At 52.4% G+C, this 11,461-nt stretch overlaps 1 protein-coding gene across 1 annotated transcript; it reads right to left on the bottom strand.

Moving 5' to 3' along the window:
- Nucleotides 1–81: 81 nt before the first annotated feature.
- TGME49_216760 (RNA pseudouridine synthase superfamily protein) lies at nt 82–10,295 on the bottom strand. Its single transcript, XM_018779748.1, has 11 exons — nt 9,025–10,295; nt 8,314–8,473; nt 7,651–7,687; nt 7,116–7,249; nt 6,478–6,577; nt 5,782–5,841; nt 5,149–5,249; nt 3,898–3,997; nt 3,436–3,637; nt 2,429–2,746; nt 82–1,293 (listed from the first exon to the last, which is right to left on the bottom strand). The coding sequence occupies exons 1-11, from the start codon at nt 9,557–9,559 to the stop codon at nt 707–709; spliced, it is 2,334 nt and encodes a 777-aa protein (XP_018635262.1). The 5' UTR covers nt 9,560–10,295; the 3' UTR covers nt 82–706.
- Between the last annotated feature and the right edge of the window lie 1,166 nt (nt 10,296–11,461).

Genomic DNA, 11,461 nt, shown 5'->3' with positions numbered 1-11,461 from the left:
TATATATGTATACATTCAACATATATATATATATATATATATATTTGTATATTTACATAAATCCGATGTATGGACATGTAACGCATACATAGAGATGTGTACGCAGGAAAACGCGTCCGTGATTATCGAGTGAGGCTCTTCGCTCGGCATTTGTTCGTGGATCAGCTTTGCGTCGTTGTGAACCTGCGTCCACGAGAGTGGGGCGAAAGATCGTGGATCTTGACACACGTGAGCGCGTAAACTCCAGAAAGAGGAACTGGAAAACGCGTCTTTTCTTCTGAAAAGGAGATCCTGGGTTCGGCGCCCCTCGACTTGACTTCGTTACAGAGAGAAAGCGAGTTTCAACTTTTTAAAAAAAAGCCTCTTTGAGTGTCTCGAGCGCCAGACACAAACAAGAGCACGAATCCGAGAGGTGCCGTCAACAAAACTCCAGTCAACTCGGAAACCTGTTACCTCCTCTCAACACCTTGTCTGTTGTCCTAAGTCAGGTGTACATACACTGCAGTTCGCGTCCACACTGGCATATATATACGTACATCTAAATAGATATACATATATGCATATATATATATGAATTACTAGAGCGACGCTGAGAGATCAACAGGCCCTCAAATGCACATATGTACAACATAAATATATGTCGACGCTGAGAAATGGTTTCTAGAAAAGCGATCTTGGATTGGTTGAGTTTTTCATTGTTTCTTGTTCACCTGTGCAGTTTCGTCACGACTGGCGGCAGAGGCGCTGGACGCCGCGCTGCTGCTCTGCAGTTTCTTTCTCCCTTTTGTGCTCTTTCTTCTAGGAAACGCGCAACCCAGTTTCTCTCTTGTTTCTCGACGAACGCCTCCCGTTTCATCCTTCGACCTTCTGAACTCACCGAACTCTCACTGTCCGGCGAACACCACTCATCATCGCTGTCTCCCAATTCTTTCCACGCGTCTTCTTCGCTTTCTTCTTCAGTGTCCCCCTCTTCGAATTCCTCTCCACGTTCTCCGCTTCGAGTCTGGAGTCTCGCGTCTGGCGCGCCCAGAGCATCCCAGACGCTCGAGTCCTGTCCGGCGTTTCCCCGGCGTCTGTCCACCTGCGTTTTTCTTGCGCGCCAGCCTCTCGCGTGGAGAGGCCCTGCTGTCGAGTGGCGCGTCGCCTCTGTGTCTGTCTCTTCGTCGATGTCCATATCCGCTGTCAGAGGAGACAGATTTGCGTCGAGTTGCTCCACGAAGAACTCCCAGCCGAGCCGCGAAGCCGCCTGGCGCATGTGAGGCGGCAGCGGCGCCTGAATCCGTACCGGTCGGCCTAGAAAGAAAAGAAAAAAAGAGAATACAGGCGCGTCTACTCGGCGAACGCAAGAGAGAAACTGTTTTGGACGTCGTGTCTGAGGAAAGGAGGGAAAGCGTCTTTTCGAAGCATGAGGCTCGGGTCTTAGAGGCGTCGAGAAGACAGGACGCGTTTCAGCTTGACTTGCTTCTCTCTACTGCATGCGATGGCGCGGCTGAGAAGCAGCCGGCGACGGGGAGAAAGTGTGTGTGCTCGCCGAGAACGCGATGGACTCCATCTGTCGACATGCGAGTTCTTTTCTCGAAAAAACGCACGACAAAGCTCTCTCGTCGAAAAACGGAACTTCGCTTTCGCTGCGTCGCGCCCGCTTTCTGGATGGCGAACAAGTGAGAAAAAAGGATCGATGCCTCGCCTCCCACACACATGTGAAGAAGGCAGACAAGAGATCCGCATGCAAAGAGCTGCGTCTCCGAGTACTGCGAGTTTCCAGCTCTGCTCGCGAGAAGCGTCTTCCCCTGGCAAAGCGAGAGCGACGCGCCAAAGCAGCCGTCCGCCCTCTGTAGTTCGCCGACGCCTCGCATCCCAACAAGTTCCACACCCACTCGCATTTGAAAGCATCTCACCCGAAAGGGCAACACTCAACTAGGGCTGTGGGCAAAGCCACGCAACCCCACAGACGCTCGCCGAGGTTCCACCCTCTGATTCGAAGTGCAGCTTCACCGAGACTCTACACAGGAAAACGCGCGAAAGGAGGTCGGCTCTGACTGCAGAATGCGAATCGCCAGTGGGGCGTTCTGCAAATCCGAGAAGAGAGGTCAATTTCTTGAAAACGCGAGGCGGTCACCCTTCGAAAGCTCGGTCGCATGCAGTTTCCAACGTGAAGTGTGCGCCGAAAAGAACGCCCCGCAGAAACGGTTGTACCCTCTCCACATCGCTTGGAACAGAGCGTCGAAAAAACGCGAAACGCAAACTGCGGACACCCGTGCACAGGTGAGCAAGCGACTGGGCAGAGAGGCGGAAGGAGAAGCCGAGAAAGCGGTGCTCGTTTCGCGCGCTTCATTTCTGTCTTCCTCTCTGGGTTCGATGCGCACTGAAGCGTATCGAGAAAACGACGGCAGCGTAGTTCTGCGTCTCCGATTCTCGTCTTCCTCACCTGCAAACGTTTCGAAGGAGATCGCCCGCGAGTGCAGGTGAAGCATCGACGGCGCGGTCACCCCCAAAGTCGCTCGTGCTTCTGCGAGTCGGCGTTTCTCTTCGCTTTTTGCCGCGACCCGACTCCGCGTCTCCTCGTCTGTCGCTGCATGCGCGGAGGCGTCTCCCGCATCGTTTCTCACGGAAAGCCTCGCTGTTCCCGCTGCCGCTGAAACGCGATCTTCGCTCGTGAACGACGCCGCACCGGTCGACGCTAACTGCCGCCAGCGCGACGTCAGCGGACCGTACACTCGATCTCCGACGATAGGGCAACTCAGTCCTGAACAACGGGGACAAAGGAGACACTCAGGAAGAGAAGGAGACACTCAGGAAGAGAAGGAGACACTCAGGAAGAGGAGACACTCAGGAAGAGGAGACACTTAGGAAGAGGAGAAGGTGCGACACTGTATCGACACGAAAGAGCACCTGATCATCCTGGGTGAGCTCGCAGTGTACTCAATAAAAAACAATAAAAGGCGAACGGCCGGCAGAATTCCATCCAAGAAGAGCAGAGGGTGCAGAGGCGGGATGGGGGTGGCTGTCAGGGCGAGGACATCCAACAAGAACGGAAACGGCGCGATGATGGACGGAATTGGAAACGGTTTCTGGTCTCTTTGTACGCATTCACTCATGTTCAGCAACATATTCAAATCATGCGGAGAAACGACTTGCGTCTCTTCTGCGCGGATGCAAACCTACTCGCATGCGCACATGCAGAACGACAGAGCGGGAGATACACACAGATGCGTATGGATTGATATATCCAGAAAAAACATATGCATATACATGGACATACAGCTAAATAACGATCGCTGTACCTGAAGATCTACAGAGAGAGAGATTTAACAGATTGATAGATGGACAGATACACACAAATAGGTAGACAGATGGATAGAGATGAACGGATAGACAGATAGATAAGGAGAAGGTGGATGAATGCATGGGTCGTCGACTCTTTTTCGCGCGTACCGTAGAGACAGTGCGCTCGTGCTTGATGTCGGCACTGTTGATGGCGGATTTCCAGTTCGACGAGAGAAAAGCCACAAGCGTGTGACTGTTCCGCGTCTCCTTTGACGTCTCGCGTTTGAGGAGAAGCTACTTTCAGAAGTTTCCATCGAGTGACGGAGACGCTGCCGCCTCGCTGAACTGCTGTGGGCACCATGACTCCAGCCTGCATGCAAACTCGGAACGTAAGCCTCGAAAGAAGTAGCGAAGAAGAAGACAGAGCGCGACGAAGATGATGGAGAAGCGAAAAGAAGGGAGAACGATAGGAGGTGACCTCGAGGTGTCAAGACTGCCTGCGAGGCTCGAGAGCCGAAGGAGAGAACGCCTTTGACAGGGAGAAGAGAAGCGCGCTTCAGGAAGCAGAATGCATTGATTTTTTCATCACAAAGACGCCGAGAAACGGAACTTTCTCCATCGTAGATTTACCTCGTTTTCTGCGAGAGGGATGCGAATAACTCCTTCTCGGCGGCCACCTGGCGGGCGACCGTGAAGCAGGGCGAAGAAAGTCAGGACTCCAAACGTTCCGCTGAAAATTAAAAAAAACGGAATAAAATGCGGGGAACCTGCACATCTGTTCCTTGTAGAGAATGCCGTCTCGTTCAAGAGCTGGTTCTAATAGATTTGACAAAAGTCGAAAGAATACCTTTCCACGGACGTCGTAACATGACAAGGAACCCAGAATTCCACAAATCCCATTGAAATCCAAGGTGCGTGGTGGGCGGTGTGTACCGTTCTCCGAATGCTAAAACAAAACTAAAAATTAAAATAATGTTGAGTGTTTAGTTCAAAGTCATTATACGCCTAACTGGACAAAGGGCAGGTTGCCACTGAACGAAAACAAGATAGGAAGTGAAAGTATCTGCAGACAACATGTCGGCAACACGAGTCGAAAAAAGCGATTTTATCGAACCTCGAGAATCAAGAGAAACCGAAGTGGAGAGGAAAAGCATTCCAAGCCAGAGAGGCTCACGCTGTTGCACGCAAGCATCGAGGACGTTTTCAAAAGACTTGCGAAATTCTAAAAGCAGACGAACAAATTCGACAAACTACAGGCAGCACTTTAAAACGTTAAGAAGCTTGCATGTGACCAACACTGCCCTAAGCCAGACGGAAAAGAAGAGGCACTCTCGGTTCGAACACTATTTCACAGAGCCCTGTGTCCTCAAATGTTCCCTGAAAACGTTTTATGTCTGAGCGGAAGAAGACTTGACTCTATCTAAGAGTCACAGGCAAAGCGCTGAAGGAGATGGCTTTTCTTTACTCGTTTCAGTATGACAGAGAAACGTTTTCTGGACTCTGTAGGAGCCGCAAGAAAGACATCCGTCAAAGAAGTTGGTAGCGAAAACGAAAGAGATTGTTTCACCGTGTGCCCCGTTGAACAGAGAGCAAGCGTTCGCAGCGCTTTATTGCCTGCGAGAAAGCGATTCTTAAAACGGTTTAGTAGCTGTAGAAAAGTAGGCTGATCTGACGATTGCACCGCGAGGAAAGCATGTCGATCACCGATTGAAAAGAGATTGAACGAGAGCTCTGATCACTTTTTAGGCCGTGAGCAGGCAGGAAGAGAGGTTGCAAAAGGCGAAAAGAACAGCTTTTTTTCTGCCAGGGGCGCGTATCTTGTCGCCGTGTTCGGAGACCGCATACCACTTGCCTTTTCTGAAAACAGTTGTCATATCTCACCCTCGAAGGCGGTCGACAGCGACCTGTGCTGTCTGCTTCGTGCGCCCGAGAAGCAGGACTCCCGTCACCTCTTTCCCCAGCCTGTGCAGGAGCTTTGGAGTCTGAGAAAAAGGAAAGGTGCATCACATGACATCAGGCAAAGACGCGGAGTCACATTTTTGGCAGCCTTCTCGGCCGCGCGGGGGCGCGCAGTCGAACCGCATGTCCCCCCCTCGGAAACGTCTGGGCAAAAAGGCTTCACGCAGTGTGCACAGCGCGCAGTCTCTCTCTCATTTGAAGACCCAGACACTTGGTGAGATTGCCGGCCTTCGCTGAACGCGCCTCGCTCTCACGGGCGACTGTCGGGCAACGTCGACGACCTCTTCAGAGAGAGTTCCCAGTGAAAAAGCAGCCTGAGAGAAACCGAGCTCTGCCCGCGAACGCGTCGTTGCTCAGCGCGGCTGCGGAGCAGAGCGTTCCCTGCCGTCGCCGTGACAGCGGCACACAACGAAAAAGAGACCAACGCGCAGCGACAGGCTCGAGGGCTGGGCAGAAAACGAGAAAAAAAGGCGAGACCGTCAAAAGCCAAACCCAAGAGTCTCGAGCTCTCGGGAGCCAAGAAGCTCTGAAAGCGACCGAAGCAGCGAGACGAACCTCATCCATCGAAAAACGCAGCTGGTGGAGAAGCGAGTAGACAGAGGAACCTGTTGTGTCCTGCATGCAGAACACCGCATGAGAAAGAAGAGGACACAATGCTTCGTTTCGCTTTTCCTCCACCCTTCTCGACCATTTGCTACCTCCCTCGTCGCACGCTTGTCTGTTTTGTCGCTTCTCATGCGTGAATTCGTTTCGCTGCCTCTGTCTCGTTTTTTTTTGAGTCAAAGCATGAGTGAAACTCCTTCCACCTTCGTTTCCAACATGCGTCCGGGACTCATGCAGATGTCACACTTCCGCGTCCAAGTTTCTGCTCGTTCGATCTCTTGCTCTCCCTTGTTGCCACCGTTCTTGCCTTCGAGTGAAGGACCCTGTCGCGTCTCGACTCCTGCTTCGGATCCTCGCTCGTGGTTCCCTTCTGAAAAGCGGACTTTTCGTCTGATTCCCCTCATCCACTACTCCCCTCATGCCCGGCGCATCTCTCTTCTCTTCGTCTACTCTCTCTTGCTTTACTCTCTCTTTGTCTCCTGCCTCTTCTCCTCTTATCTCTTCTCCCTTTCCTGTGTCTGCCTCTGCGTCGTCTCCGCCGCCTGTCTCTTCAGTTTTCCGTCGCCTGCCCCGTGGCTGCTTCCGCTGGCCAAGACGAAGTCTGCGAAACTGCATCGCCTCTTTCTCTGTCGCCTGGAACTTTCTCACTCTCTGGCTGCTCGCGCGAGGGTCGTGCGAGCGTCGGACGCGCGTTGGCAGCCCGAACGGCTTGTCCACCGCCAAGAAATCCGTGTCTTTGAACAGAAGTCTGCAAAGACAGAGAAACGAAAGTACAGTGAGGAAGTGCAGAACGGCGACTCTGCACTGGCTCCCGCCCACAAGCAAACAAAGAACGATTGCGCGCATACCTGTGCGGCGAGAACAGCGGTGCGGAGACACACAACATGCAAGAAAAAAGGGCAGAAAGGCGGCGCCCCCAATGCGCGAAGCACAAAGCAAGGACAAGAGGCCGCTAAAACCAATACAGAGTTCCCAGATTCTTAATCCACCTAGTTAGACATGTTTACTTCCAAAGATCGATCCTCCCCCATCCATGGCTTACGCATGCGCATACATACATACATACATACACATGCACATACGCAAGTGTTCATGCATATTTGTTGCACTGTGCATGTTCTTAGACACAAATATTCCTGCATGCATCTCACACCTGTATGCATGCATACAGGTGTAAGTGAGTAGGCAAAATGGCTCTACGTCGTCCAAGCTCCACGAAGTCCACGTCCACCTGAAAAAGCTTCTTCGACGTCCCCTGTGGGCAAAGGAACTCGGGCGGCCATTACCTTTCTCTGAGGTCGAGGCCGGCGGAGGGTCGAGAAATTTCCTTTGCGTGAAGCAAAGAGTCTGCTCCTCGTGGAAAGTAGACGAAATCTCCCGCGTTAACGCGCGCGTCTTTGGAGACCCTCGGACGGTCTCTCTGCCGAAACCACAACAGATGTGCATGCGCATGTGCGACGCAACGCATGCAAGCAGTTTGAGAACCAGCGTCCGACACGAAAGAAAGCAGTGGCGCCGACGCGAAACTCCATCTCTCTGACTCACGCAGAAGTGAAGAGAATCGCAAGCGAGAGGTCAAACGAGGGAAACAGAGCGACAGGGAGGGACGGAAGAGAATTGGAACGCTGAGGAGACACAGGACGAGGTCCAAGTTTACCCTGTTTACTTTGTTTCAGTGCCTGCGGTTCACCAAGTCTTTTGCCCCAGCCCCAAGAGAGACACGAGAACCTTTCGCGAACCTTTCTTTTCTCAACAAGAAGCGACACTGTGCACACATTCCAAGATGGACAGAGAAATGCGAGAGCAGATTGCTCCACCTACCTGTTTCCTCAAGAGTTTCACATGCTCGGCAAAAGACCTGAGACGTTTAGGGAAAGCGAAACGAAGAAAACAAAGGTGACAGGAGAGCTGCGTCCACCCGTATCTCCCTAAAGCGGCTTCGAATAGGCATGAGAGTTTTTCCTCTAGGTGTCTCTCAATGTGTATTGCCTTTCTGTCAGGGCGCGCAGATGCCGCAAACGCGCATGTTGCTTCTTTGTGAAACCACTGTGAGGCTGACCGTGCACGGTCTGTGAGACGCCATCGAGCGGGAGAGACTCAAAAATCCTCGAGAAAATTCGAGCAGACGACGCCTCTTGCGAGCCAGTTGAACACCCCTCAGACTCCCAACTGCATCGAGCGACGTATGTGCAGCACGATTCACGCAGACGCACACACACATATATATACATACACATACACATACACAGCATACTGACACACATGCAAAAATCTACATATATACATGTATATATGTATATATATATATATATATATATATGTGTATATGTATGTGTATATGCATGCGTGGATACAACGTAGGAGTTGAGGGCCTTTACGCGTCACAGAAGATCAGGAAAGACATTTCAGCAGCGGGGTTGTGTGTCCAGGGCGTTCGGTGGATCAGGAAGGTTCTTCTCGCCGAGCCGTGGCGTTGCTTCTTACGCGTTCCGAGGAACGACGAAAAGCTCCTTTTTCTTGAGGAGATGCGCAGCTGCTGGCCAAGAGCCAACAATGTGCAAGCGAGCGAAGGCGTCCACGCGCAGACCAGCTTGGCCGGCCTCGACGCACTTGCAGCAGAGCCGACGAGACGCGGCAATTTCTTCTGAACGGAAAGGAAAACAGTGAGAACGCAGACGACAGAGAAGACGACGTCGCGCCTGTGGCCAATGCGACAAGACGCAACGACCTCGCGCGCAAGAGCAGCGCAAGACAGGAATGAAAGGAAACGAAGGAAGAGAGAAGACGAACAACACGAGAGACATCCAGAGGGCAAACGAAATGGAGACAACAGAGTAGACGAAATCAAATGCGCGTTGCGAGAGGGGGGGATGTCTGCGAACGCGAAGAGTGAAACAAATGAAGGAAGAGTGCAAGGACAGGAAAAGAACTCAAGAGCAAGCAGAGAGGCAGCAGCCGGGGACGCACCCTCAGGAGCGAACCAGGAAAATCCAGGGAGAGAGGAAAGGCGAGAAAACAGACACGAAACCAATGGACAATCAGAGACAGAAACAGCCAGAGCCTGACGTGTGAAGAGAGGGACCTGCGCTACTCAGAAATGTCTCCAAACGCGCTGCATACGCATGTTCTCCCTTTGCAGAAGCCTGCACGCTTGGCGCGTCGCAAGCCCCCGCGCTGTCAGTACGGTGAACGTACCAAGAACTTCTTTTTCTGCCTGTAACCGAGCATCGACGTTCTGCTCTGCACCATCCTCGCTGCGTTCGTCTGGACGACGCGACGCCGCTGCTGCCGGCGTATCTCTGTCCTTCTCTCGAGCAGCTTCTTCGCCTTCGTTCGTGCTTTGAACAGATGAGGCAACGAGAGGAGAACGGCGACAATCCGGCGACTTGCGACGACTCCCAGGGAAGGGGCGAGCCTCGCGGACAGAGTGCAGCGACGCGAAGCGGGGAAAGAGCGAACTTCGGGGAGAGAGGCGAAGACGCAAAAAGGAGGAAGGAAGACAACTGGATTTTCTAGAGCGACTGAAAAGACTTCTCCTCGCTGGCCGGCCGACGCAGGAGTCCAGGCATTGGATTTTGCTGCTGAATGCCCGCGCCTCGACGTTCCAGCCGGGGTCCCCAGCTAGCCACGGCTCGGGTGTACATACACCTGGCGCGAAGCGGCAGGGAACGAGGCTCGAGCGACTTTCTCGCAGCATACGTTCGACTTTCTGGCTGACTATGCGCTGCATTGTGTCAGAAACCCAGAGAGGGGCGGCGACGACGTCCTTTTCCTTTGTTTGTCTCCGCACCAAGAAAACCACGCAGTCCACGAACAGCGCTCGACGCTGTATGCATGACCGGCAGAAGAGCTACTATCTCGTCCACCGTTCTGATGAGAGGCCGAATGTATCGCTCTCCACATTCCTGCCTCTCTCCAGGTGTATGCCGGTGATCTATTGAACGAGGGACGAACTTCGCGAATCGCGTTTCGCGTGAGTTTCTCTCTTGGTCAGGACTCCGGCTTTTCTTCTTGTCTAAGTCCGTTGGCTCTGGGGCAGGCAGCCGCCCGCAGAGTTCGACAGCTGCGCTTTCTCTTTTTCACCGGACTCGGCAACAGCCGCAGATGGAGTGTCTCTCCTGGATGAATGAAGCAGCTCCATTTAGATCCGCGGTTAGTTGCATTTTTTTGTCGACGGATCAGTGGAAAACTCACATGCGATTCCGTCTATAAAAGTGACTGAACAAGCCTTCAGCGAAGTGTAGATCGATGGGCGACTGAAGACCTTCCGTGTTCCCGAATGGAGGATGAAAGTACAGGCTTGACTGCTGTTTAGAATAATTGCTTCAAAGGCAGACGGGAAGAGTCAAACTCCTGTCGGCAAAAAGTCTACGCAGGGCCGCCGCCAGCCGTGGGCGCTTCGACCTCAAAGTTTGCACAAAGGTACACGAGCGGGCAGCAGTATACACGAGCTCTGTCGAATAAAGGAGAAAATGAAAGAGCGCGTAAGAAAGTGAGAGAGGAGACGTCAAGATGGCAAAAGTCGCCAAATCAGCGATGGTTCCAAAGGACGGGCTGGGAAATCCTGCAACCGGGCAAGTCACGCATGCGCGCATGCATTCACGACCAGACTGCCGATTGACAGAGAGAAGTGACGAAGAAAATCGAGTTTTTCGTCGAACGGTTCAGTGAAATCATTGCTTCGTGAGTCCATGACTACTGTGTGTGGATTCGACGCTTTCCAACGCCACAAGACGCGAGTTTTCTCTGGATACCGCCTAGCGGTCGCCTCTGTGTGACCCCGGGCTTTGTTCGCAGTGTTTGTGTCTGCATGCGTTCTTGACACATTGTTATCGCAACAGGAACTTTCAGCCTTGCTACAAGGAGAGGGAGTGACTTTAGGAAAGTCTTCGCACGAAGACGAACCGGTAAAGAGCGTTCCTAAGAAAGCCTCCAACGCCCGCCTTGGGAGGAAAGGTTGAACTCCCTTCTCCGACTCGCCTTGCCAGTCTGGAAGGGCCCGTGTCTGCTTTCAGAGTGGAAGAAAAAATGAAATTAGATGGATTCTTTGTCGAGGTCGTTCAACGAATGTGTAGAAACACACGCGTTGAGGTGTCACTTTTTCCAGTTGTCACTTCTCAGACTTGCGACTTCTGCCCACCTTGGGCGGACCTGTGTCCGGATACAAAGATACCGGAGGGTGCTTCGAGTTGCGAAAACGGAACAAAGAAACCGGAAGTCTTAGAGTCTGATAGTCTGTGACTAGGTGCCTTTGTTTCACAATACACGGTGCTCAGTTGGTTCAAAAGCACAAACGTCACCTCCAACTCCTCAAAATATACGATGGGTGGAGATTTAGAGCTCAGCGACAAACAACAAAGTGTGCCCAGAATAGAGTAGCAGGTGGCCTGAGTGTCCTCGGAACTCTGCTACCACAACAGAACTTGGATGGAGGAGAAAACAAGAACCCGCTCCAAGACCTATACCAGAAGTCCAACTTGAAAACACTGTGTAGGATCGTCGCTGCTACTTTTATGGTGAGTTCCAGAAGGTAGAAGGCGCGAAAAGTGGGGGTGCATTTCCTGCGCCAGGTATGTTGAGATAAACACTCGGAAGACGGTTACTGAACCTTGCATCAAAAACCACTCAGGCT

The sequence above is a fragment of the Toxoplasma gondii genome, chromosome XI (assembly GCF_000006565.2).
Source record: "Toxoplasma gondii ME49 chromosome XI, whole genome shotgun sequence".
NCBI lineage: Eukaryota > Apicomplexa > Conoidasida > Eucoccidiorida > Sarcocystidae > Toxoplasma > Toxoplasma gondii.
The sequence above is the reverse complement of the archived record's forward strand: the minus strand, read 5'-3'. Positions and strand labels throughout refer to the sequence as shown.